Source organism: Equus caballus, chromosome 15, assembly GCF_041296265.1.
Source record: "Equus caballus isolate H_3958 breed thoroughbred chromosome 15, TB-T2T, whole genome shotgun sequence".
Lineage (NCBI taxonomy): Eukaryota > Metazoa > Chordata > Mammalia > Perissodactyla > Equidae > Equus > Equus caballus.
The window spans coordinates 76,475,761-76,501,816 of NC_091698.1; the positions used below are offsets into that span (position 1 = coordinate 76,475,761).

The 26,056-nt window shown below is 35.4% G+C and overlaps 1 protein-coding gene across 2 annotated transcripts in view; it reads left to right on the plus strand.

Moving 5' to 3' along the window:
- STRN (striatin) overlaps positions 1–11,541 on the plus strand; it is a 98,358-nt gene extending 86,817 nt beyond the window's left edge. For both annotated transcript variants that reach the window (XM_023619241.2, XM_070236448.1), the window contains 6 exons: positions 774–895; positions 4,254–4,421; positions 5,891–6,031; positions 8,625–8,732; positions 10,054–10,140; positions 10,231–11,541. In XM_023619241.2, the coding sequence (XP_023475009.1) occupies positions 774–895; positions 4,254–4,421; positions 5,891–6,031; positions 8,625–8,732; positions 10,054–10,140; positions 10,231–10,400 (796 nt within the window). In that variant the 3' untranslated portion in view covers positions 10,401–11,541. The remainder of the gene's footprint in view (positions 1–773; positions 896–4,253; positions 4,422–5,890; positions 6,032–8,624; positions 8,733–10,053; positions 10,141–10,230) is intronic.
- Positions 11,542–26,056: the final 14,515 nt, after the last annotated feature.

Sequence of the window (26,056 nt, forward strand, 5' to 3'; positions counted from 1 at the left end):
TGCGTTTTTTTCTTTGTTTTAAATTAGCATCACTGTGAATCAGCCTGATTAGAATATTTTATTGTCTTTCACTTATGTATTTGTGTTATGTGTTATTTGTATTTAGTAGTATTTTTTGTAAATGTAAAAGAAACTGGCAGATAATATAATGTTAAAAACAAGTTTATCATTACCAGGCAAGGATCCTTGCTGAAATTAGATTTTATTTGCATGATGTTTAAATGATGTATATGTCTCTTTTAAAATAATGTTGAGGCAATTACATTTAAATATTAGAAATCCTGACCTTTTCTTCCCTAAAGATAATCTAGATAAAAATACTTGAGAATTATTTTATTGTGATCACATATTGAATGCTTTTTTTTTTCCCATTTAAGCTTAAAGAACATACCTTATTTACCTGATTTAACGTAGAGATTGGCATACTTTTGATATAAAGGATCAGATAGTAAATATTTTTTAGGCTTTACAGGCCACATATTTTCTGTTGTACATTTTTGTTTTTAGTTTAGTTTTGTTTTACAACTCTTTAAAAAATGTAAAAACCATTCTTAGCTTGAGGACCATACAAAAATGAGCATCGGCCTATAGGCCATAGTGTACCGACCTCTGATTTTGCACAGGAGGAAAAATGAACAAGGCTTTGACATATTTTTATTCATTGAACAAAGCAGAAAAATAGAAAACCATTGGAATAATTAAGCTTTCTTACTTTTTACAAGTCCTACTATCAGATTGATTTTAGAGAATAGAAATTGATTTTTATCTCCCAGAGGTCCAGTGCTCTGTGTGGTAATGAGCAGCAATGGTGAGCAGTGTTATAGTGGTGGCACTGATGGACTGATCCAGGGCTGGAACACCACCAACCCCAACATCGATCCCTATGATTCTTATGGTATGTGATTCCCTAAAGATGTGAAAGAATAATATGTTTTCTTTTTACCTATTTTACGTAGCACGTATAAAGGTAAAATGAAATATCTTTGAAAGTAAATTGGTAAAAAGAACCATGTCTTTATTTTTTTAAAAAGAACTTCTGTATTTAGGAATCAATTTGATATGTCATGCTAAAAGAAAAAAGAAAAACATATATTCTTCCTAAGAAAACAGTTTCCACCCCCCAAAGTCTTATTGATTGGAAATGCTGGCTTGATTGACAGTTGCTTTTGTCATGTTAGGCATCTGTACAGTACTTGATACGTTATAACTTATCTGTAATCATATTTTATTACTATTCTTGGCAAACAACTTTGAAGGCAAATGAATATTGGCATCATCTTTTTGATCAATTATTGGAGGATATAGAAGCTAATGAATTTTAAACTCCATGGCAGCAAAATATTTAAAAGGCCTTAAAAATTAAGAAGTGCCCTTTAGATTTGAGAACAGTACCATGAAACATAAATCCATATTATAATCTATCACTAGGTATTACCATAAAGTCCCTTGCAAAAACTCTTTTGGAATTGACTATTTTTGTTTCCTCCTAAATTCTGGAATGGTATGAAATGACATACTTTCATAAAACCATATTTTATTATCATTATCACTTAAGATTAATTTTACCACCAAACCTGAGTGAAGATAAGACATTCAGTAAACAATTTCTCCCAACATTTACTTAATAAGCATTTAACATATTTTGTGACAGATAAGCCCCTTCTCCCTCCCCAATTCTTTTACAAATTTATCTGTTCCATGCTTTTGCTTCCTTTATCTTTCTGTCATAGGATCAGTTGTCCTCGTTCTGTTCCAACTCAACCCTTCTCCTTTTGCTCTTGACCTCATTCTCTCTCATTTCCTTTCAGTCTGCACTCTAATCTGTCAATCTCTCTCTCTCTCTCTCCCTCTCTCTCTCTCTGTGTCTCTCTTGTGCTCTCATCTTAAGGCTTACCCTCTTTACTGTTTTTCCATCCCCTCAGAATATAAGTAAATTCGGGTATCTCCCATCCTGGGCAAGGGAAAGCCTTTTCTTGACTCCATTTTCCTCTCTGGCTTCTGTTTAGTCTATCTTTCCTTCATCATCTGTGTCTCTTTGGTCATATTATCTAGAAAACACAATTTCTGGTTACTAATTCCATGTCCTTTCCCTGTGCATCGTCCCTCTTCATTCTGTCTTCTATCTATACCACTTAAATATAACAGGATTGTCAGTGACAATTGGTTGATCCAATGGACATTTTTACAGTTGTTACTTTTTTTAGATGTATTGGCTGTCTATCCTTTTTTAAATTTGTCCACTATTGCCTTTTTTAATTCTTGACTCTATGACAATTTCTGTTCCTTATCCTTCATAATCTCCTTTTATTTTTCTCACCTTAAATATTGGTGTTTCTCAAGGCCCAGACCTAACTTGTTCTGTACATTGTGCACGCATTCTGTGGTAGACTGAATCCACTTCTATGGTTTTATGTGCTGTTGACTCATATAAATCTCTTCTTCAAGCCTCAGACTACCTACAGAACATTTGAAAGTGTTTGTCTCATTTTCCATAAATCCTCACGTGTCCTATGTCTCTTCTTCCATATATTCTTTATTAGTTGGCGGTACTACCAGAATTACACTAACTAGGAACCTAAGAGTTATTCTTGATTCTTTGTTCTATTTTACTATCCACACCTTATTAATTACTAGTCTTTGATATCACCCCCTAAATATTTTTTGAATTTATTCCTTCTCTGCCCCTTTTTTTGCTGCCCTCGGATGGGTCTTCATCATCACCCTCCCAGTCTACTGAAACAGTCTCCTTGCCCTCATTTTGATTCTGTCCAATCTCTCTTCTACGCTACAGTTGAAGTTACCCTTATTAAATACCTACTACACCCTACTGCTCCTGGGAAACCCTTCAGTGTCTTAATGTGTTGTAGAAATCCCACCATAAACTAGCCACTCTTATCTCATCCACTTCCTGCCTCAAACTTCACACTCCAGTAATCCTGAATCGCTTATAAATTTCCTCATGTATCATGCTATTTTTCCTGTGATTTTGTAGGTGCTGCCTCCTTTGTCAGGAATGCCTTTCCTTTTTGACTAGCCAGCATCTGTACACTTTAGGTGTCATTCTCTCCAAGAAGCCTTCACTCATCCCAGTTACTCTCCATGGTAACTGGTGTCTGTCACTATTTTTTTTTTTTTTTTGGAGGAAGATGAGCCCTGAGCTAACTACTGCCAATCCTCCTCTTTTTGCTGAGGAAGACTGGCCCTGAGCTAACATCCATGCCCATCTTCCTCTACTTTATATGTGGGAAGCCTACCACAGCATGGCTTTTGCCGACCGGTGCCATGTCCGCACCCGGGATCTGAACTGGTGAACCCCTGGCCACCGAGAAGCGGAATGTGCACACTTAACTGCTGTGCCACCAGGCTGGCCCTGTCACTATTAGTGTACTTACCACATTGTCTTTTGAAGACAAGGATAGTATTGTGCCTCAATCATCTGTGTGGCCCCAGCATCTGGCATAGTGCCTAACACACAGTGTGTCTTCAATGAATGTTTTATGGTATGACCAAGAGAGGATATAGGACAGATATCACCATTGACATTTTAAACTTAACATCTGTGAGCCATCTTGAAAGTACCCCTTCATAGAGTCATTGTAAGGATTAATAAAGTTCCTAGTTTGACCTTTTTCATGAAACAGTGCTAAGTAATCTTCCTTCTGCCTTCTTCTTCCCTCCCCCACATGCACATCATTCACATCAGTTATTGCTGTTTGAGAATTTGGGGATCCCTCCACGTCTCAGTTCATGTCCATTATGAGTGTCAGAGGCCTGTTGCTCCCAGAAATAACTGCCATTCGTAGTACAGTAGGGTTAGTGGCCTACAGGGGTATTATATCCAGAGTGCTGAGGAAGTCAGCAGAAGGAAGCGTCTCTGTTCACTTCCTCAGGGAATCGGAGTTGCGGTTTCTCTGCAGGGAGATTAAATTCAAATGATTTGTGTTAACATGCTTTTTAAAAAATCTAGACAAATGGAAGGAAAAAAGGGAGGGAGAAGGAAGCACCTAATTTTTTTAAGGAGAAAAATACATACTTTTTAATTTTAATTTATAATTTTTGAACTCTGCATTTGCAAATTTCCAAGTCTGTTTTTAATTATTGCAGCATTTCAGAAGAATATTAGAAACTAGGAAGGATATTTTATATTGTTATCAGGTGCCTTCGTTTTTATATTTTACTTTCTCTGGAATCTAAGTACCTTTGTGATTTGTTTTTTTTTCTTCCTAATTTTGTATTCTTGCTATTTTGTGTAGATCCTTCTGTTTTAAGAGGCCCTCTGCTAGGCCACACTGATGCCGTCTGGGGTCTGGCTTACAGTGCAGCACACCAGCGTTTGTTGTCCTGTTCAGCAGATGGCACTCTCCGTTTGTGGAATACAACTGAGGTTGCTCCAGCCCTAAGTGTATTTAATGATAATCAAGGTACATACTTTTTAAAAACTATTTTACTGTATCTTTTATTTTATTTTATTGTTTTATTCTAAAAACAAACAAGCAAATAAATAAGTGATTCCACAAACTCTTACTGTTTAAATTTAATTGAAGGGTTTTTTAAGCAATGAAAGTGTATTTGTTTGAATTTCCAACTTGTGTATAATTTTTAAAAACAGTATTTGGTGAAAGAGTACACATTTAAAAACTTTTTTTTAACTGAGATGTAATTTATATACAGTAGAAAGAGATTTTAAGGATACATTTTAATGAGTTTGACAAATGCATAGCTCTCGCATCTGTCACGATACAGGACATTTCCTTCCCCCTTCCCAGCATTTCTGCGTGTCCTTTCCAGTCAACCCCCTTCCCCTTTCCCAGCCAGAGGCACCCAGTGTTGTTATTTCTTTCATCATAGATTAGTTTTATCTATTTTAAAACTTAATGTAAATGAAATCAAACAATGTACACTCTTTTTGTATCTGGCTTTTTACTCCCACTATAATTTTTTTGTGATTCATCTATGTTGTAATTATCAATAATTTATTTTTATTGTTTAATAGTATTTCATTAAACCACAATGTGTTTATTCATTTACCTCTTGATTGGCAATTTGAGTTGTTTCCAGTTTTTGATTATTATGAACAAATCTGCTATGAATGTTCATGTTTTTATTATAGGTAGGTAAAGACCTAGAAGTAAAATTGCTGGGCTTTAGAAGTACAATTTTGTGTTTAACTTTATGTGAAGTTGCCAAACTTTTTTCTGAAGCTATTGTACCATGTTACACTACTGACAGCAATATATGAGAATTCCAGTTGCTCTGCATCCTTAATTACTAACAATTGGTGTGGTCAGTCTGTTTAGTTTTAGCCATTCTGGTGGATGTGTAGCAGTCTTTCACTGTGGTTTTAATTTCATTTTATTGGTGGCTTATTATTTTGAGCACTTTTTTGTGTGCTTATTGGTCATTAATATATCTTTGATGAGTTGCCTATATTTGATATTTACTTGACTCTGTGAATAACTAACAATTTTGATTTTACGTTTTAAAGTCCTTATTTTTGAGGAGTTAGCATTCTTAATAAGAGATGGGCTTTTAAAATGAAGAATTTCCATGATGCCACTCTAAATTCCAGGTATAGGTGGAAGCAGCAAAACTTGTAGTCCATACATGTTTTCTATATATTTTCTGAAAAAGACTTGCATTCCATGAATGTATTAGCTGAGTAACAGGTAGAAGATGTGCTGAACAGGTAAGGATGGGAAAATAGGCTAGGGCTAGAAGTAACAAAAGAAATAATCTGTGTTGAATGTCTGTGAGCTAGTTCTTATTTTACAGTCAAGCCTTATTTACTTTTTAAGGAAATCACACCATTGTTTGTTTTGCTATCTTTTAAGCACAATTGTCAAGTAAACTCTAATGGCCATTCTCTTTGAATATGTTCTGCCTCTTTTAGAATTGGGAATCCCTGCCTCTGTGGATCTAGTGAGCAGTGACCCAAGCCATATGGTAGCATCATTCAGCAAAGGATATACAAGCATCTTTAACATGGAGACACAACAACGCATTCTCACTTTAGAATCCAATCCAGATACGAGTATGTATACCAGTTTAAATAGTCTGCGTTTGGATCATGTTTTTAAACTTGATCGAAATTATAACTAGAGTCAACCATAATAAATGCTTGTCATTATAAAGGGGTCTGCCTCCTAAATCACAGAACACAGTTACTTAAAAGGATATAATAATTTACAGTTGATTTTAAGACTTTGGGTTAAGTTTATGCACATTTATAACTATACTGTTTGAAATAACATTTGAGCTATTCCAAAGAGGAGTCAAATTTAATTTTATACCAAACAATTAGTTTTCAATTCTGTTTGAAGAAAATATTTATTCTGAATATAAATCTGTTTTTCATTTCTCATAATTTAATTTTTTAGTCAACTTAATTTTGTATTAATAATGTAATTTGACACATCTCAGTGGTGATTAGAATATAAATTAAGTTCTTCCTCTTAGAATCCCAAATCTGAAAGTGATTATTGGATGCAGGAAGTCAGGAAATATATAACTTCTCAGACTGTGAAGAAGATACTACAGAATCTTTTTGATTTTGGCTTTTTTAATCATTGCTTTTTGTCTTTATGCTTAATCCAGACAATCATAGATTAGTTTGCAGTTGATAAAGAAAACTACATACACATATACTGTTGTTTTAATCAGAGAACTAGCTTTAAAAATAATTACCATGATGTGTGTGCACACGAGCATATGCATGAGTGTGTGTGTCTTTCTCTCTTCTCTCTTTTTCTCTCAAAAATTTCCTTTATTCCATTTTGGCTTTCTTCATTTTCTCTTCCCAGTCTGTTGTCCTTTGTTTTCTTCTGGTGTCCTATGAGAAATGTTTGGAAAAATAGGTATGAATAGAGCTTTGAACTATTTGAATGTAAAAGAGAGACAAAAAAATCAAAATTGAGATTATAGAATAGGAAAAAGAGAATTTTTTTTTTTTTGCCAAGAAATATCAGTTTTAGACTCTCAGTAAATTTAAAATTATATTTAAATAGGGGCCGGCCCAGTGGTGCAGCAGTTAAGTTTGCATGTTCCAATTCGGTGGCCTGGGGTTTGCCGGTTTGGATCCCGGGTGCGGACATGGCACCACTTGGCATGCCATGCTGTGCTAGACGTCTCACATAGAAAATAGAGGAAGATAGGCACGGATGTTAGCTCAGGGCCAGTCTTCCTCAGCAAAAAGAGGAGGATTGGCAGCAGTTAGCTCAGGGCTAATCTTCCTCAAAAAAAAAAAAAAAAAAAAAAAATTAGATTTAAATACATGACCTAAAGCTAAGTAGTAAAATTAAAAAAAAATATGAAATTTTTTAAGATGTCATATTTCTAGGAACCGCATGAAAATTCAATAAGTAGACTGTTCTTTACAGCTATTTTTAGCTATATTTTCTATTACGTGATTCACAAATTTTTAACATTTTGCCTCATTTGTCACATTTGCTTTATCATTCTCTATACAAGTGTGTAATTTTAAATTCTTAAGAGACACTTAAGAGACATCATACCTCTATACCCCTAGATCCTCTAGCATGTAATTAATTCTTAAGAACAAGGACATTCTCTGGCATAGCACATTATATTATCAAAACCAGGAAATTTAGCATGGACACAATGTCTGAGTTACTGTTTACATTCAGATTTGCCGGTTGTCCCAATAAGGTATTTTATAGGAACATTCCTTTCTCTCCCTAGACGGTGATATAATGATTTTTTTTTAAACTTTTGACATATCTTAGTGTTATCTTTATGTAGTTTTTCCTTTTTTTTTTGCAAAAATTTTCTTAACAAAAATCAATTAAACCTAAGTTGTTCTTAATTATTAATTTCCTTTTGATAAAAGGCTTTCAGGAGGAACTTGTGATATTTTAGGTACCAGGTTTGGCAGTTTTCTGATTTGCGTGAACTATCTGGTTGGGATAGAGGTAGAAGTTAGAATAGGTACTGGCTTTGTCACATGATTTTGGGGGAGTCACAGCTTTTTCTGGACCTTGGCTCGTTCACTGTAATATGGGCCTAATGACATGGCCTGCCTGTCTCATTGTGCATATAATTAAAATCTCTTTGAAAACTATTAAATGATGCACGAAAAATACTTAGGATGCTGACTATTTTAAGATTCCAAACATGATAGATGTCAATGATGAACGTTTCTATTATGATGAGAAAGAAGATTAAAGAGTTAAGAAGCTCTCTTTGTCATGTTTATCTTTCGGCAATAACCATGTGATAAAGAGCTCTGTATCCAGAAAGAGCTGAGATTTAAATTTAAAAGTTACCTACATGTAAGTAATAATGAAACTTTATTAAAGCAGCACAAATATCACAGAACATTGTAGAATGAGAAATGTCAGTGGCTCTAGGCTAAGCCCTGAGTGGCACCATAGAAAGCAGGTGGTGGAAAGGAAATTCTAGGGCTTAGGTACCTCTGGATTTGTCAGCATAGTATTGCTCAGGTGGTTCTCATTTCCTAACGTTGAAATTATGAACACAATCGCAGAATAAATGAATGAAAGGCAAAGTTACATTATTTACTTTTTCAGTCTCAAGTATTCATTTTTCTTTTGAAGAAATTGTAGCTTTGACTAATTTGTCTTGCTCTTTAATTTTTTCTTTTTTAGTAGCCAGCTCTTCCTGCCAAATAAATAGAGTCATCAGTCATCCCACTCTTCCCATCAGCATCACTGCACATGAAGACAGGCACATCAAATTCTATGATAACAATACAGGTAAGAATTTATTAAAAATTGATTATTGTTGGGCCAGCCCTGGGGGCCTAGTGGTTAAGTTCAGCACACTCTGCTTCAGTGGCCTGGGTTCTGTTCCTGGGCCTGGACCTACACTGCCAGTCAGTGGCCATGCTGTGGCATTGACCCACATACAAAATAGAGGAAGATTTGCAAGAGATGTTAGCTCAAGGTGAATCTTCCTCAGCCAAAAAAAAAAAAAAATGATTATTGTTAAAGCAAAAAAAATCTCCACGGTAAGTTGGCTAATTTTGGTGTCAGTCAGTGGCTTTATAGTCAGGCAATAGGTAGTGAAACACAGATATTCTCTTACCTCAGTTTCTGTTCATTCCATCCAAATCTGCTAAGAACTAGTCTTGATAGCATATAGAATCATCTAGGTTTGTTTAATAGTAAGTAGATTCTGTATTTTGGCCCTAGAGCCAAGGTTATCACTAGGAACACAATAAAAATTCATTCAAATACCAATCAAAATGATCTCTAGCTGTGAATACATTGGGCAAAAGTAGAAACATGTTGGAAGTAGAGGCATATGATCATTATATTTGTGTAAGATTGTTCAGTTTTTGAATAGCCTTCATATTGCAGGTGGAAAATCCCTGAGTCATTTGGTTTTGGTTTTCCATGGACTAATCTTTTCTATATTATATACTGACTGACTGGTCTTGATTAATTTGAATTGGCCATGGGGGCTTTCCCAGTGTTTATTGGATTACAATTCACTAGTCTAAAGGAAATTCAAAAGAGAGCTGTATTGGGAGAAAAACACTGTATTAGCAGCCATATTTACCTGAGTATCTGCTATTGACTTTGTAAATATGTTGGCTTTTGTTAACTTTGTTTAGCTGTGAGTGATAAGTAATTTAATATTTTTAATCCCTTTCTTTACATTGTTTCCACCAAAATTATGGCCAGGTTTTCTCTCTGTTCTTTTGTCTTTGTCTTCTCTTCCCCCAACCCATATAATTTGCCTGTAGCTAAAGGATGCAAAGTAAATGATTAATAATGTCTGAGTTCTAGTTAATAAACATGGCTTAAAGGAATATTTGTGTACAAATTACTGACTTCCATACTGTGATTTGAAAGACAAAAACATAATCTGAAATTTGAGCTTTTGTTTCTCATCATCATTACTGTGGCTAGAGTGGGGAAGACACATGTTGCTTTAGCTGATGGAAAAAGCTATTGATGCAGTAAGTACACAGAGAGGGGTGACTTGAGAAACCAGTGTAACACAGTAGCTGGCATATATTCAGGATGAGGAAAAGCTGTTAATAAAGAGTAACAATCTCTTTTTCCAAAGGCAAACTGATCCACTCGATGGTAGCCCACCTAGAAGCTGTTACAAGTTTAGCGGTTGATCCTAATGGCCTGTACTTGATGTCTGGCAGTAAGTACATCAACTATGGATTATTTAGTTATCCTTATTATTTTCGAGTTAATATAATTTTTCCTTTCAATTTCTTTTCTTTTGGTATAGGTCATGACTGTTCAATACGTTTATGGAACCTAGAAAGTAAGACGTGTATCCAGGAGTTCACAGCTCATCGGAAAAAATTTGAAGAATCAATTCATGATGTAGCTTTCCACCCATCCAAATGCTATATAGCCAGTGCTGGGGCTGATGCACTGGCTAAAGTCTTTGTATGACACATTGCATCATCTTCACCTTCTAGCTCTTTATAAATAATCAACTGCACAAAAGAGATACCAGAAGACCAGGGCAAGAACCAACCCGTCCTGCCCTTTTGTTCTGCTGAAGGAGCACAGAGAACATTTGTTAAAGTATAGTTTTGCAATTCGTATACTGTTTTCTAAAACTAAGGTTTGTTCAGGTTGCTGCAAGTTCAGCTGAATCTGTGAACCTGAAAACTGTTTCAAATTTTCCCCAAATAAGAACGTTTATTTCTGAAGTTGTTCTAATTCGCTAGGCAGGCCTAAGCGAACATAGGTGTTTAGCTTGTCCCTGTTTAAATAGGGCACACTATAAGGGATCATTAAAAAGCTTGATAGCTGGGAATGAGCAGAGGAAGAATGGAAATTCAGACCTAGTTCTCCCCTGAGAAATCTTGTCACGCACATTAGGTAGGCAAAAGAGTAATCTTCACCATATCTGTTGTACTCACCCCTGTGTGCATAATGACCAGGCAGTGTTAAAATGAGTTTTTAATTTAGCTCTCCTTTCAACTGTTCACATAAAGCACCTGGCAAAGCATTTTACCTATTGGGGGAAAAAAAAGAAATGCAATAGTATGTTAAATATATTATTCAGAAATGCTAAATGAATAGTTTGTAAGCAGATTTCTATATTGTATTACATTTTTGAAATAGATTTGGTACCATTCTAAAGTTTAGCTTTCACAAACACTCACCATTATGAAGAATAGTTGATAGAGTCTGCTTTTACTAAAGGATTTAACTTATTCAGGTTTAAGATTATGTTTATTTTTAAGTTCAAGCAGGGCATATCTTTATAATAATCTCTATTAATTTTAAAATTCACTTTATTCCTGTGATATTTATAGTACCAGAGTGATTATTTCATATCAATGAAGTCTTACCTTTCAGTGGTTGAAAAAATGGAAGTGATTTGCAAGTACTTGTCAAAACCTACATAACTGTGCTTCAGATGATCTCTGTTCTTTCTTCTTTGTCTCTCGTATTTGAATTTCTGGCACCTGCCAAAAATAGTTCAAAATTATTATGTTTTAACAGTCCAAAGGGTATGGTTAACCTCAGGCAGCTGCTTTTGCAGAAGTACTAAATAAAGCAAATGTTTTATACCCCAAAAGTCCTTCATTAATATCTCCCAAAAAGGAGAAACTCCCAAGAAGGAGAAACTCCTAGAAATCTAGATGGAAGAGTTCAGTGCATAGTATTGGCTGAAGAGTTGTCTCTCTCTTTCCCTCTCCCAACCCCTTTTCCATTGTTTAATTGGAATACACGGCATGATTTAATGGGCAGCGAATCAACATTGTGTCTGGGAAAAACCATCTCTTAAAGGACCAGGGTTTCCTGAGCTCCCCTTGCCTGTGACCTGCATAGGGCCAGCTCTTGGGATTCCTGTGGCCTCACTCTCTGGACCTGGTGTATAGACCTCATCCCTACAACTGTCTTGCCTCTCCTCACACTCTCTGTCTTGTTTGCCCAAAATGTCAGAGGCCAATCTAGAAATTAGAAATAAATTACTAATGTCCAACTTTTCAGTGAAATGTATATGTAATAGGCTCTCAGACTTAAAAAAATTCATATCCGTAAATATTTTAACCTTTTAATATAATCCCCACATTTCTATCTCCCCACATATTCCATTGTCATAACAATGGCACTTCTGATGATACGTTTATCTGCTCCTTGAAGAAATATTCTGGTGGTGATGTGGATAATAATTGACAATTTTTGTGTAAAGTTTCTGCTTGTCTGTCTCTAGAATTCTGCAGTCTGCAGGCAAATTTTCTTTAAAGTTAAAGGCCTGTGCTAGATTTGCCTGATTGATAAACAGATTTACTTTAATTAATTTGACACAGGTGTGTTATTTCATCTGTGCTTTGGTTAAGAGTGGACTCAAGTGATTCCTTCATGTAATCAAATGGATTGACCTGGACATGAGCTACTGGGTGAATGTTTATATTCCCATACAGATACAGAATTCCACATTGTGTTTGATGAATTCCTCTTTTGGTTCTTCACAGAGTAAAGAAATGGTGTTGCTAACCTAACATTTATAGAACAATACTGGAAAATTCCAGTTAGGTCCCTTGCTTGGCGTATTTATGATGGACGACTATAAAGTTATTCTACCAGTTATTGTTTTAATTACCTTCCAAGGTCTTCAGTGCCTGGTTTACTTACGTCACGGAAATTCTCAAAACCAAGACATTCCCTTCACCTGCATTTTATCCCTCATGGTTAAAATTTTCCTGTTAGTGAGTAGAAAATAACTATGAGAGATGTAGTGCAAATGATGGAACTGTTGAAAGTTTCTTAGAGAGTCAGTGCTATGCCATTGGAGACTGTACACAGAAGCTCTTCTCCACTAGCACTGTATGGTCTCAGCCTAGAGATGAGCCAGAGCTGTCTTCCAACCAGATAGAAGCATGTATTTGTGTCTGATTTTTCCCTCAGCCTACTGAAAATTCAACGAAAACTCACAAAATGAGCAAAATCAAGATTCAGAGTCATTGAAATGCTTTCATAGTGCTTGATTTGTAAATATTTTGGATGAAATGTATTGGAATAGTATGAAAATCAGCAGGAGATGGGGATCCCTGCTTTATTTTCATGCGCTGTGGAGACATCTCTGGGAGCTTGCAGCACCCTTCTCAAAACTCACCTGTCATATGGAGCTCATTTGCTAATTGAACCATAGACAGATATTTAACATAAGTGATATAATGACCTTCAGTATTTTTCTATTGAACAAGTTTAGCAGTTTTTGCCATAAACAAATAATTAGTTATGCAAAGTATTTAGCTTTTATAATCATTTTAGTTATGACTAAAAGGGGGGAAATTGAGCTGCATCACTGATAATGTACTTTGTGAGAAATTTTTTGTTTATCTGACTTTCATTCCTTCAGTATTCTTGCTATAAATTTCTTTTGGAGATAATGATAAAGATTTATTTGAAAATGTCTAAAATGTATGTATATTTTATAAATATATATTATATATATTGTAGGAATATATATAATATATAGACTATATATATATATATATAAAACCATAGGTGCATTTTACTGTTTTGTATTTTCATTTTTGGAGGTAGTGTACACAGCAGGTAATGATGAGTATGACGAGTGTTGTGCTGTTTGCTTTTGCAGTATAATATATAGTTCTAAATGTTTAAATTACTGTATATACTATATTCATTCTAGGCTAGCATGCTTGTTTTAAAAACTGTCATTCTAGTTTATTAAAATCTGAATGTAAGAAAACCTGGCTATTCAAATGTGAATTGAAAAATATTCCATTCTCAGTACTGAACTGTTTCCATTGAACTTTGAGGATTTTTAAGAAAACAGATATCATCAAGAAGGCAATAGCTAGAGAATGAGAGGTGCCTTTTAAAAAAATACAAATGCAGCCTTACAGTGAGGATGGGGATTGAGTTTGGGGTGCAGGGGTGAAAGAGAGAGAGAGAGAGAGTGTGTGTGTGTGTGTGTGTGTGTGTGTGTGTGTGCGTGCGCACGTGCATGTGCACGCCTATCTGTGAAGGTCCTAATTTGTGACCATTAGTGTCTTTTTAATGTATCTGCTCAACTTCTTGGACTTCAGGGGACATTTCATGCGCTGTCTGTGCTCTTCTGAGCACCATATATCCTTTCCAAGGATTTTGAATGTGAATTCCTAGAAATTTCAGTAGAGAATAAGATAACTATTCTTTCATTATAATCAGTTTCAGGTAAAAGGAGAAATTATTGGTTCACCAAAATTATGGGATCTAAATAATACTGGCTAAGTAAATGTAATTTTTAAAGGCTGACTTTTTTAGTACTTCATAAGTTTCCCCCTTACACAAGAGCATGTCATGATGATTCAACTAGTATAAATTATTTTTAGATTAAACACCTGAACTAGTTAAAATTCCACCTAAGAATAGTATTTAAATGGCATCTTTCATATCTACCTCTTTGTCATTGCTGCCATTTGAACTAAAGCAAGTCCTATGAGATCTGAAATGATGGTTGGATGCAATTTAAAAATCTATGTTGGTGCTTTTCTCAGGCTTTGTCATTTAAGTTGTATTGAACTAAGATGTCGCAAATCAGATCAAAAGACTTAGAATTAATTTTGGTTTTCTTTTGAAAGAACTGCTTAAAATTTCTCATCAGCGTTGATGGTGAGTGGAGGTAGTTAATCTCTGGTTAGTATTATGTCTGTGTGATGTTTTCAACCAAGAGCCAAACTGTTCTTGAATTTACATGGAAAAAGAGCTCTAAGTATGATTTTCTTCATCCTACTTTATTCTTTGAAAACTATTTGAAGGCTGTTAAGTACATAATCATTAGTTTTACTTAATCAGAAGTTGCCTCTGTTACTATGTTACTTGTTTAGTTATTTATATTATTGCAGTACTTTAAGTGTTCAACACTGGGATTCAGGTTGTACAAAATTAGCTGACAAATTATATGTATTTTTTTGTGAAATGTATCAATTCCTAAAGTTCATTTTAGGGGAAGGTCTGGAAAACTAACATATCTGTGTTTGAAAACAAAGGACAGGTCATTGTAAATTATTTGAATCATTTTTACTTTTGCCACTGAAAGCTTTTTAATTGGCCATATCCATCATCCAACTGGATCTTCAGGTCCTTGTAAGGGAAGCCAGGTTGACAAAATATTTAACAGATTGCATCAGTTTTTATTTTTAATCTAAAAAAAGTGAATGTTAGGCCAAACAGAGATCCCTAGGTCCCACTTACTTATTCTAGTAGTATTCCTGAAGTGGTGCTCAGGGGTCAGAATTTTCTGGATCTTTGCTAGTCAAACTTTTGATTTCATTTAACTGGGACCACTTTCTTGTCATCCCTCTGATGCAAAGTAGAAAGTTTATCTTAACTTAGATTAACTCTAATGTCTGCCTGAGTTTTTAACAGGCTGTGAACCTTTGAGTGCCTTGTTAATGTAGGATGATTCTCCGCTGGTTGTATTGTTAGCTCCTCTCTGAAAATGTCTCAGAGAATGATATTTTAGTTGACTTGTAGAGAGCTACTAAATTTGGTATTGTCAGCAACCAGAAAGTCTTCGGTCTACCACATACCTCCCTCTCTGTTTTCTTCTCATTGTTTGGCTGAAGTTTGCCTCTTGTGAGAAACAAATACAAGCCCCCCTCTCCACACAGGTTTTTCCAATCCAGACTGAGGCATCCCCTATACCCATCCCAACCAATTGATCTAATACCTATTTTTAGGAGGAACCACTTCTTTGTAATCCTGACATCTACTGGTTATTTTATGTCTTCTCAACTTCAGTTTACTACAGCTGACCTCAGGGCATTGTCAGTTCAGATTCCTGAATAACTCCTTTTCTCCAGCCCACCCCAACCCCCAACTGGTGAGCCCTGGGCCAGATTGTTTGATCTTCAGGTCTTTTAAAATTTAGTTATAAAATCAATTAATGTAAATTAATCCAAATGCTAATTTTTGTGGTGCAAGAAGTTTCTTTTGTAAATTCAGGGTATGGATAAGCTAATTAAGATATCCTTTTTTGGTGGCTCTAAGTGTATTGTTTGTTTTTAAATAAAGTGTATAAATATAGCTAATGTGCTATAGGTGTCTCATGAATTGAAATATTTGTTAGATTTGGAATCTAATGGATTTGCAGTTAAAATACTTTAATACAACCTGATTTTGTTTTTTGAGGGGAAGGTAGTAGAGGGGTTCAGAGAAATAAAAGGGCATTAGATAAAGTAGATGTGAGTCCAAAGTAATAAACCAATCTTAATTATTGATTGTGAGGAAGGTGGAGATGTTTATCATAGAGAGTTTGGAACTTTGGAAAGCCCATAATATTAGAATACATAAGATTGGATCAATGATACTTTCAGAGACACATATATTTTTTCAAGTGTTCAGTTACATAATTTTAAAACAATGTACAGGGGCAGGCCCTGTGGCATAGTGGTTAAGTTCAAAACGCTCCACTTCAGCGGCGCAGGTTCCTGGGTTTAGATCCCAGGCACAGACCTACACCACTCGTCAGCCATGCTGTGGCGGCGTCCCACATACAAAGTAAAGGAAGATTGGCACAGGTGTTAGCCCAGGGCCAGTCTTCCTCAACAAGACCAAAAACTTGTACACATACATATATAAATTTAATGTTTCTATTTTTTCTTGGTTTTGCTACTGAACAGACAAGCATAAACCTTCCCCTGCGCTTTGCTCCTTCAAATCAACATTATTTTTCAAGGACTTCGCCTGCCCTGAACTCAACAATCTCTTTGTTCCAACCAGGAGCCACAATACTTATGGAATCTAAAAAGATCCTTTCTCTGGTGGCCTTGAAGTTACCCACTGTTCTTTGATGTATTGTATGCTGCTTTAGAGAGTGTTACATCCTTTGGGACATGCACATTTTTCAGTAGTGTCAGAAATGTCCCTTTTAAGGAGAACTGAGACATGATTTGCTGGAGTTATTTTAGAATAATCTAGCTCAGAAGGTCGAGAGGACTCCAAAAGTTTGTCGTGGATTGATGGACCCTCTGGGATCCTCCCAGGTTCAGAGTAGTGCTCTGACCTGCTTTGGGTTTCCTAAGACCACCACTGAGATGTTGAGGGGTCCTAGAGTTGTCCTGGCGCTTAGGGCATCCATCCCCCAGGAACTCCTGGGAGTCTGGCAGCACCCTTTAACCCAAACACTATAACCTTGAAGCATCCCTCCACTTGTTCCTTTTCATTTACACCTGTCACGTCCAGTGCTCAGGACACTCCCATTCTATGGAGCGGCACTGACATCCACCTCTGAACATTGGAATTCATATTTTCTGGAACACAAATTTTAATCTAGTATATTTTGTACACTTTCAAAACCAAACAATCCAAAACTCACCAAGTAGAAAATAACTCATTTTGTTTCACTTAGATCTGACAAAACCCTACACCCTTTCTTATTCCTATTGTTTTTAGGTAATAGTGGTTTCCGTCAGACTTGAAGAAGGATCTGACTATTTGGTGAGCAAAATCTACAATATCCTGCTAATAGGAAGGGCCTATTTTGCAGAAAATTCTCTTGTCCTTGGTGATTTAGCCATTCACCTTACAGGAAGACTGGTCCAGATGCTAACTCCACATTGACTTTCCCTGTGTGCCTCTTTAAAGAGAGAATTAACCCAGTGATGTAAGGAGAACCAACAGTAAAACATCTGTTAAATGCCACTTGGAGTACTAGAGTTAGCGTCGTTAATTCATGTGCCAAAGTTTTTCATGCCCTCATAAGATCCAGTGTACATACCAAGTTCTCAATCTATAACCTCAGACCAAAGATATTTTTGAATTACCTCCTATAATAGCATCATCAAATTAAGAGTAATAGTAGGAAGACCCATCTTCTAAAATGAGCATTCCCAAACTGAAAACTTTCTTTAATTAACAACAACAAAAAGTGTGTGGAAAGCAAATTTTATGTTATGCATGAGTTGTAAAAATAAGCAGCTTGTGATTTATATAAAATGAGCTGAAATGTTAAAGTATACTGACATCCAATACTCCTTATGAAAGTGGGGTGAAGGGGGTACTTTTTTGTAAATAAACAAGTTAACTTAGAGCAAAAGAAATTTCATCAGAAAGAGTTCACTTTGGGTGCTGGATCACTTGGGAGAGGGTGTGGGGAAGGAAGCCCCACACCGAGAAAGATAGACAGCTACCCTGTGACCTGGGCCCACCACCCATTGTCTTCCGTTCTCTCTAAATGGCCTGGAAAGATGACCTCTGAGATCCTTTTGACCTCTAAAAATGAATGGTTCCAATTCTGGCTTGTTTGTCATCCGTCCCTGTTACCTAGATTGAAGATTTTTAGGAAATACATCGCAAGTGTCCTAGAGCCTGTGGTAAAGTGTCAGGCAACATAGCTTTTATTACATTTTAGGAAGCTGTATTAACATAGGCCCAGGTATGTTGTGTCATCTGCATATGTCAACATGAGGACCAGACATGTAAGAAATGTCCTAATGTGGCCAAGTGAAATCTCATGAAAAGATAGAACCATTTTTATAAGATGAGCTGTTATGAATGATTTTGACTGCTTTTAAAAGCATTTGAAAATATATATATATATATTTACATCTTTTTCTATAGACTTCTGAGCTCTCTTATTTTAGAGTATCCTATTGATGGAATAGTTTCACTCAGTGTGTATTTTAGAGAAGAACAACTCAACGGTCTCACATATCTTCTCACAGTCATTTATGGGTAACACTCCTGACCTCCCCACACCCAAATACTCAACTGCTGTCATGTAGGAATGTGTTCATATGTGGTAAATGTCTCAGTATTTTGCTGACTGGAAAAGCAGTATTTTTGTATGTAGCTGGCAGGTAAACGTGGAGCCTTGTGCATTTGATACATGTTAAAATGAATGAAACATTAAGATACAGCACGTATACCATGTAAATAATGTTAATAGCAGTGTCTCCTCAGAGCTAACAACGTTAAGGTTAGATTCTGCCAATTGCCATTCACAGATTTTGAAAGAATGAAGTTCAGCCAGAATGCCGTTTGACAATCAATTCATTTAAGTGGAAACTTTGTTTTTCAATGAAATAGTACCTCTTCAGTTTCCTTGTAGATCTCAGGATGAGAAAAAAATCAGGCTTTCTCATAACACTAAAGTACTCAGACTTTCTTTTATTCCTTTTGGTCAGTCTTTTAAACAAGCAAGACAATAAGCTCCTTGTTTCTCATTGCTGTAGGATACCTAGAAATACACATCTAATGATTCCAATTAAAAAAAAATAAAGCTTGCAAGCAGACTTTTTTCCTTGGTAGAAACATCGTTGCTTTCTGGAGGCAGAAATGATTTTACTTTTGAACTTGAAGGTTATAGATCCAAGGAGTTTTGTGCTCTCGATGTATGCAAGTTATATACTGCTTGCCTCTGCAGATAAACACGAAAATAATTTATCCTGTGTGATTTTTAGAATTACTCTGGGAATATGAAGTTTGGCAAAGAAGGATAAATTTATATATTATCCTTCAAAATCTTGTGGACTTTTTGAGGCATGGGGAGCATGTAGGGATGAGTTTTATTCTAAATGCCATTATTCTACCCCATCCTCAACTCAGATTTTACGTGTTAAGTACTGCTCACTTGTCATCTAACAAAATAAAACAGTTAATGGTTATGTGTTTGCTTCTGTCCCTATAAACTCCTTGAGGCAGGGACCATCTTTGTTTTTCTTACATTCCCCTTGGCACCTCTCCTGGTACCTTACATTATAGAAAGTATGCAATAAATATTTGTTGATTGAGTAATCAGCACATTTTCAAAACTCTAAATCTATCCAGATCATCAAAGACAAAAAGAAATCATCCCTGCCAGTCCCTAGGTGATCAAATGTATTTAGATCTGTGGAGCTATTTGGACCTGATCTGGAAGGTGGTAACAGAATGCCAAAGGCAGCACCCTCTCTGCCGTGCGCTTCCAGTCCTGCCTGCACTGGAACTGAGCAAAGCATGGGGGCGACAGGGAGGTGTCTCAGCCCTGTTAATGATGTCCCATCTTTCCCTACCTCCCCAACACCAACCTGCTGGCCTCTGATCCCTTGATGGGGAGCTCCTCTAGCCTGGAACATAAACCTACCTGTCTGTCCTGGGCCCAGATGGGGTCCACCACTCTTTTTCCTTGTAACCCTCGTTGGTCCTGCTATTCCTGACTGGCTTTTTTTCTCCAAAGGGGTAGGCAACCCCTCCCAGTGGAAGCTTGTCAAGAAAGGCATTCCTCTGGGGAGCCAGCTTTGGAGTTGAAGAATCTGGGACAAAATCCCTGAGGATGTTCTCAGGGCTGCTTTTGGTCTTGAGGATTTGATGGTGATTATCTAAATGTTTATTAACTCTCCTAGCAAGAGCTGTGTGTTCTCTTGGTTGCTGCTGCCACTCCAGCAGGGCCCAGGTGGTTGGAGGCCTTGAGCTGAACAGCTTAATTGCTTCAGGAGTAAAACAGTCAACAAGTTAGAGACAGATTATTTACATTTAACAATCAAATGACTTTTAAATCATTAATAGAATCAACAGAGTAGTGAACGATGTGTGTGAAATAGTCAACTAAAAGAGTGTCAGAATAATATTAAACCTGTATATCATGTAAGAGCTATTATCTCTCTCCTTTTTAATTATCATAATATGATTCCTTTAAGATCAATACAGCACAGAGGAAAGAAGAGGATTTTGGCCCGGACACAGGACATTTGTTATCTGTGAGACTTTAGGCAAGCTAACTCTTCTCACTTGGTTTCTCTTCAATTAAATGGGAATTATAGATATGCCTAGTTAGATTGATTTGAGATAATAGATAAACACCTGATAACATGGGTAGTAATAAGCATCCAACAAATAACTATTATTCACTCCCTGAATTCAGACCTCTTGTCATGTAATTCTGTCACAATCCTGATAGCTTCTAGAATATCACGTTTTTAGGAGAAGTAAGGTTAAAATGAACATTGAGCAACCCTAAAGAAGTTATACATAAAATACTACTTTCCTCAATATTTGAGTGCCTGCTATGTGCCAGACAGTTCTAGATGCTGGAGTTCCTCAGTGAACAGACAAAATTATTAACTGATACAGCTTACATTTCAGTTGGGGGAAACAAGTAAAATATATAGAATATTAGTGATTGGTGCTGAGGAAAAACAAAGCAGGGAGGGGAGATGATGTTTCTCAGATTAAGAGGGGGTACAAATTAAAAGTACTACAATTTAAATTAATAGAATTAATTAAAAATGCAAAAGAGCAATAACTGAAATAATAAAGATGCATAATGGCAAAACTAATCATCCTATCCCACCATACCAGTTCACTCCCACCTCCCTTGTAACAGCCTGATCTATGTATCTTTATTCTTGTTCATACAAATATGTATACACAAATATTACATATGGGGTTTGCCTTATTCTACATATTACTCTGCTTGCTTTTAAAATTTAATGGTATTGTGAGCACATTAAAATTCTATACATATGTAGATCTTTTTTAAATTTCTTAATATATACACACAGTCTTATAGAAATAAAATGAGATTTTTTGGTGGGTCAGATTGCTTTAAGTACGTGGGATCATATATATCCTCTGCATCCTTTTTCATCCAACAATATGTGATGAAAATCCCTCCAAGTCTATCTTATAGCTCTTATTTCATTCTTTTTAATGCTGTGTAATACTCTATGATGATGACTTATTAAATCTCTTCCATACTGATGGGCATTTACTTTGCTACCAGGTTTTCGCTGTCATGGTAATCATGCCTGTGCACATATTCATGATATGTAGATTTAAAACTTTCTAATACCTTTTGGCAGATTGTTTCCCAAAAAGGCTGGAACAATTTATATTTCCATCAGTAAAGGTGTAAAAATAGTCTTACCCTTTATATTCACTAGTAATACATTAACCAAAAAAAAAAGAAAAGGAAAAAAAAGGCCTGGTGGTAGGTATGGTGATTTCTCAGTTGTTTTATTGGCATTTTCCTGATGACACTAAATCTGGACAGCTTTTCACATGTTCTTGGGTCATTTGGATTTCACGCATAGTTACATTACGTACTGGTTTTCTGTTGCTGTATAACAATTCACTGCAAATTGAGCAGCTTAAGACAGCAGGCATTTATTATCTCATCATTCTGGGGGTTAGAACGTCAAGCGGGCTTGATTGGGCTCTCTGGTCAGTGTCCAATAAGGCGGAAATGAAGGTGTGTGCCAGGCTGGACTCTTAACTGAAGGCTCTGGGGAAGAGTTCACTTCCAGGCTCATTCGTGGTGTCGGCAGAATTTGATTCCTTACACTTGTAGGATGGTTGTAGGACAGAGGTCTCTGTTTCCTTGCCGCCCGTCCCCAGGGCTTGTTCTCCGCTCCTGGAGGTTGCTCTCCAGTCCTTGCGTGTGGTCTCCATCTTCAAAGCTAGCGAGGAGTCGTTAGATTCTTCTCATGCTTTGACTCTCTGTGGTCCCTCTGCTACCAGCCAGAGAAAACTCTGTGCTTTTACAGGGCTCCTGTGACTAGGTTAGGCTCACCCGGGTAATTTCTGTGTGTTAAAGTCATTTGGCTAGAAACCTTAATTACATTTGCAAAATCCCTTTGCCCTGTGAATGTAGCATTATCACAGGAGTAGCACCGGGGGCAAAGATCATGGGGGCCAACTTAGAATTCTGCCTACTACAAATAGATTTTTATTTGTACCTTTACATTCATTTTTTATTTTTATTCATATGTTTATTTTTGTCTATGTAGATTTAAAACTTTCTAATACCTTTTGGCAGATTGTTTCCCAAAAAGGCTGGCACAATTTATATTTCCATCAGTAAAGGTGTAAAAATAGTCTTACCCTTTATATTCACTAATAATATGTTTCTATTGTGTTTGTCTTTAGCTAGTTTGTAGGAGCTTTTAGTATATTATATCATTAAGCTTTTCTACTCTTGGTTGCAAACATTTTTTCCAACTCTTGTAAGTTGTCTGTTGACCATGTTAGTAAGTACTTTTTCCGTAGAAAACTTGGCCATTTGGGTTTCACTCTTAAGGTGAATTGCATATTTGTATTTTTTATTCACATTTAAAATTTTCATTTTTATTTTACTTTTTCATTCATTTCATTTTTCATTTTTATTAACATTTTGCCCATGTTAACAGTGCCCAAAAAGCAGTCTTTTAAAAAAAATTGTAAGTGCTCTTTGTATATTATATTTAAACTTTTTCCTTATTATTTGCAAATTTTCTCCAAATCTATCATTTGTTGACCTTATTTATCATACCTATATTAGTATCAATTCAAGTATATTATTTTACAAAATATAGACATTTGTGAATATATAAAAATTACAAAACATTCTGTATTGATTAAGGTCTTCCCCCCAGGCGGCATGTGTAGTCTCCTAGAATGGCTTCTGCTATTTATTTTTGGGTTTTGGCTTTTGTTAGTATTTTTACGTTTGTCTTTACTCCATTTGGAGTTTGTTTCTGTATGGAATGCAAGCTACGGATCCAACTTTGTTGCAAATGGATTGCCAGTTGTTCCAGTAACCTTTATTAAATAAACTATCTTTTCCCAGTGAATTGAAGTACCAACTTTGTCATATATTAAATTTTCATATATAATGAAATTTATTCCTCAATATCCTATTCTGATTCACTTGTAGTTCTCTTTACATATGACATTATCATATGAATTCAGTTATAGTGGCTTAATGTTTGTTTTTGGTAGTTTTATAAAATGGTCAAGCAGAGCTTTTTCCTTCCCCACACTCCTGCCTACTGCTTTTTTACTTCCTTTCTGGACTATTCTCAGGCACTTGAAGTTTGTGATCATCTTATCCAATTAGGGGTTGAAATTGCATTAAATTTACAGATTAATTTTGGGAAATTTGCAATATGCTATTGTTTTCTAAGAACTAAGAAAATCATGTCATTTTCCGTCTGCTCATCTAGTCTATAACTTCAGTGAGATTTGAGAGTTTTCTTCGTTGAAGTCCTTTGTCTTTTTTATTAGACGTATTCTTAGATTCTGTTCATTCTTGTAAATGGCTTTTTTCTCCCCATTATTATAAACAAAGAAAAAGCCTCTTTTTTCTGTACTTGTATTCAACAAATTTATTATATATACTTACTAAGTTTTCTCATTAATTCCAGCAGTTTTCACTACAGTCTCTTTGAGATTTTTAGAAAAATAACGATGACACTCACAAAACAATTTAACTTGTTTTTTCCAATGTTTGACAGATTCTTTTCTTTTCTAGAATCTTTATTTTCCAGAAACTCCATTATAGTGTTGAGGGATAATGGTAATAGCAGACCTTTCTATCTGTTATTGATTTTTGTTGAAACAGTTTGAGTAGTTACTTATTTAGAGTATTTCTGTTGCTATTTGGTAAATAAACTTATTTAAATAAGTTCTTTTCTGTTTTACCAAGAGATTTTATTAGGAATAGCTGCTGAATTTTATCAAATTCCTTTTCAGCATCATTGTTATGGTCATGTATTACTCTCCTTTACTCTGTTGACTAGCTGGATTACGTGTGGAGTTGTTGGCGTTACACCTCTCTTGTCTCCTTGGAATAAAGCCTACTTGGTCATAATGTGTTATTCTTTGCTTATAAATCAGTATTTCAGTTGCTCATCTTTTGTTTAGAACTTTATTATACATATTCATAAGTGAGATTAGTCCATAGATTCTTTAGTGGAGTATTTTATTAGGTGTAAAAAATTATGCAGGTTGGCAAATGTAAGAGTAATCTTAAGGCTCACCCACTGCTGGTGAGAATGTAAACTTATTCAAACCATTTGGCAGAATCTACTAAAGTGAAAATATTCATACCATGGAGTCTAGTAATTCTGCTTCTAGGCATAGACCCAATAAAATGCATACATATGTTTACCAAAAGATAGCTGTTTTATAAAGATATGTGTTTTGTCTATAATGTTTATAGCAACGCTTAGTAATAGCCTCAAACCAGAAACTACCTAAATGTCCACCAACTATAAAATGGATAAATACATTTTTGTATATTCAAGCAATGGAATATTACAGAGCAATGAGAATGAACAGTTTATAACTACATGCAACGTGTAGGTGAATCTCAGAAACATTATGTTGAGCCTAAAAAGCCAGATATAAAAGAATACTGTATGTTTTCCTTATATAAAGTACAAAAACAGGCAAACCCAACCTGTGCTATTAGAAGTCAAGAAAGTGATTATCCTCAGTGGGAGGTCAGTGGGGGAGGAGAGAGTGTCTGAAAGGGAGTCTGAGGGGGCTTCTGGAGTGCTGGTAATGTTTTCTTTCTTTATCTGGGTGCCTGTTTATGTTGGATTGTTTAGTTCATGAAAAGTCATTTAATTTAAACTTCTATGTACACTTTTCTGTATGTATATTATACTTCAATAAAAAGTTTTTAGAAAGTAATACTTGTTTCATAAAATGAATTGGGGAGCTTTTCATCTTTTTTCCACAGTTTAGAAGTTTTTACATTAGAGATCAGTGAAACTATGTGTTAAAGATTAGATGGCACTTGGCTGCGTATTCTTTTGGTCCTGAGGCCTTCTTTTTTAAAAAGGTGGAATTTTTAATTGCTTTTCCAATATCTTTCATTCAAAATATTTACTTCTTGGATTAATTTTCATAGTTTATATTTTGTAGGAAATATTTCGTTTCTCTAGGTTTTCACATTTTTTTCTGTAGACCTGTGTGTTTACATTTCCTGTAATTTCTTCTGTACATGGTATTTTGATTTTTATTTTTTAAGACAAGGATTGTCTACATGTGTTTCTTAATTTTCAAGGAGTTAAGGACTTAAAAAGAAAATTTTGTTACTTGTTTCTCACTTTACTTTTTCTTGATCATAGAATGTGTCCTATAAAATCTTTTTACTTTTAAAAATTTGAGGTTTTATTTGAGACTGAGTATATTATTGACTTTTGTAAATATTTCATGGACCTACAGTGTGTGTATTTTCTTTTTGAAAGATTTGAGTTTCTATAAATATCAATTAAATAGTTATTTTTGTTTTCCAGTTCTTCTCTATCCTTACCATTTTTTTCTGAGAGCTGTCCAATTATTAAAGCAGTCTATTTAAATATTCCACAATTTTTTTAATCAAGCTT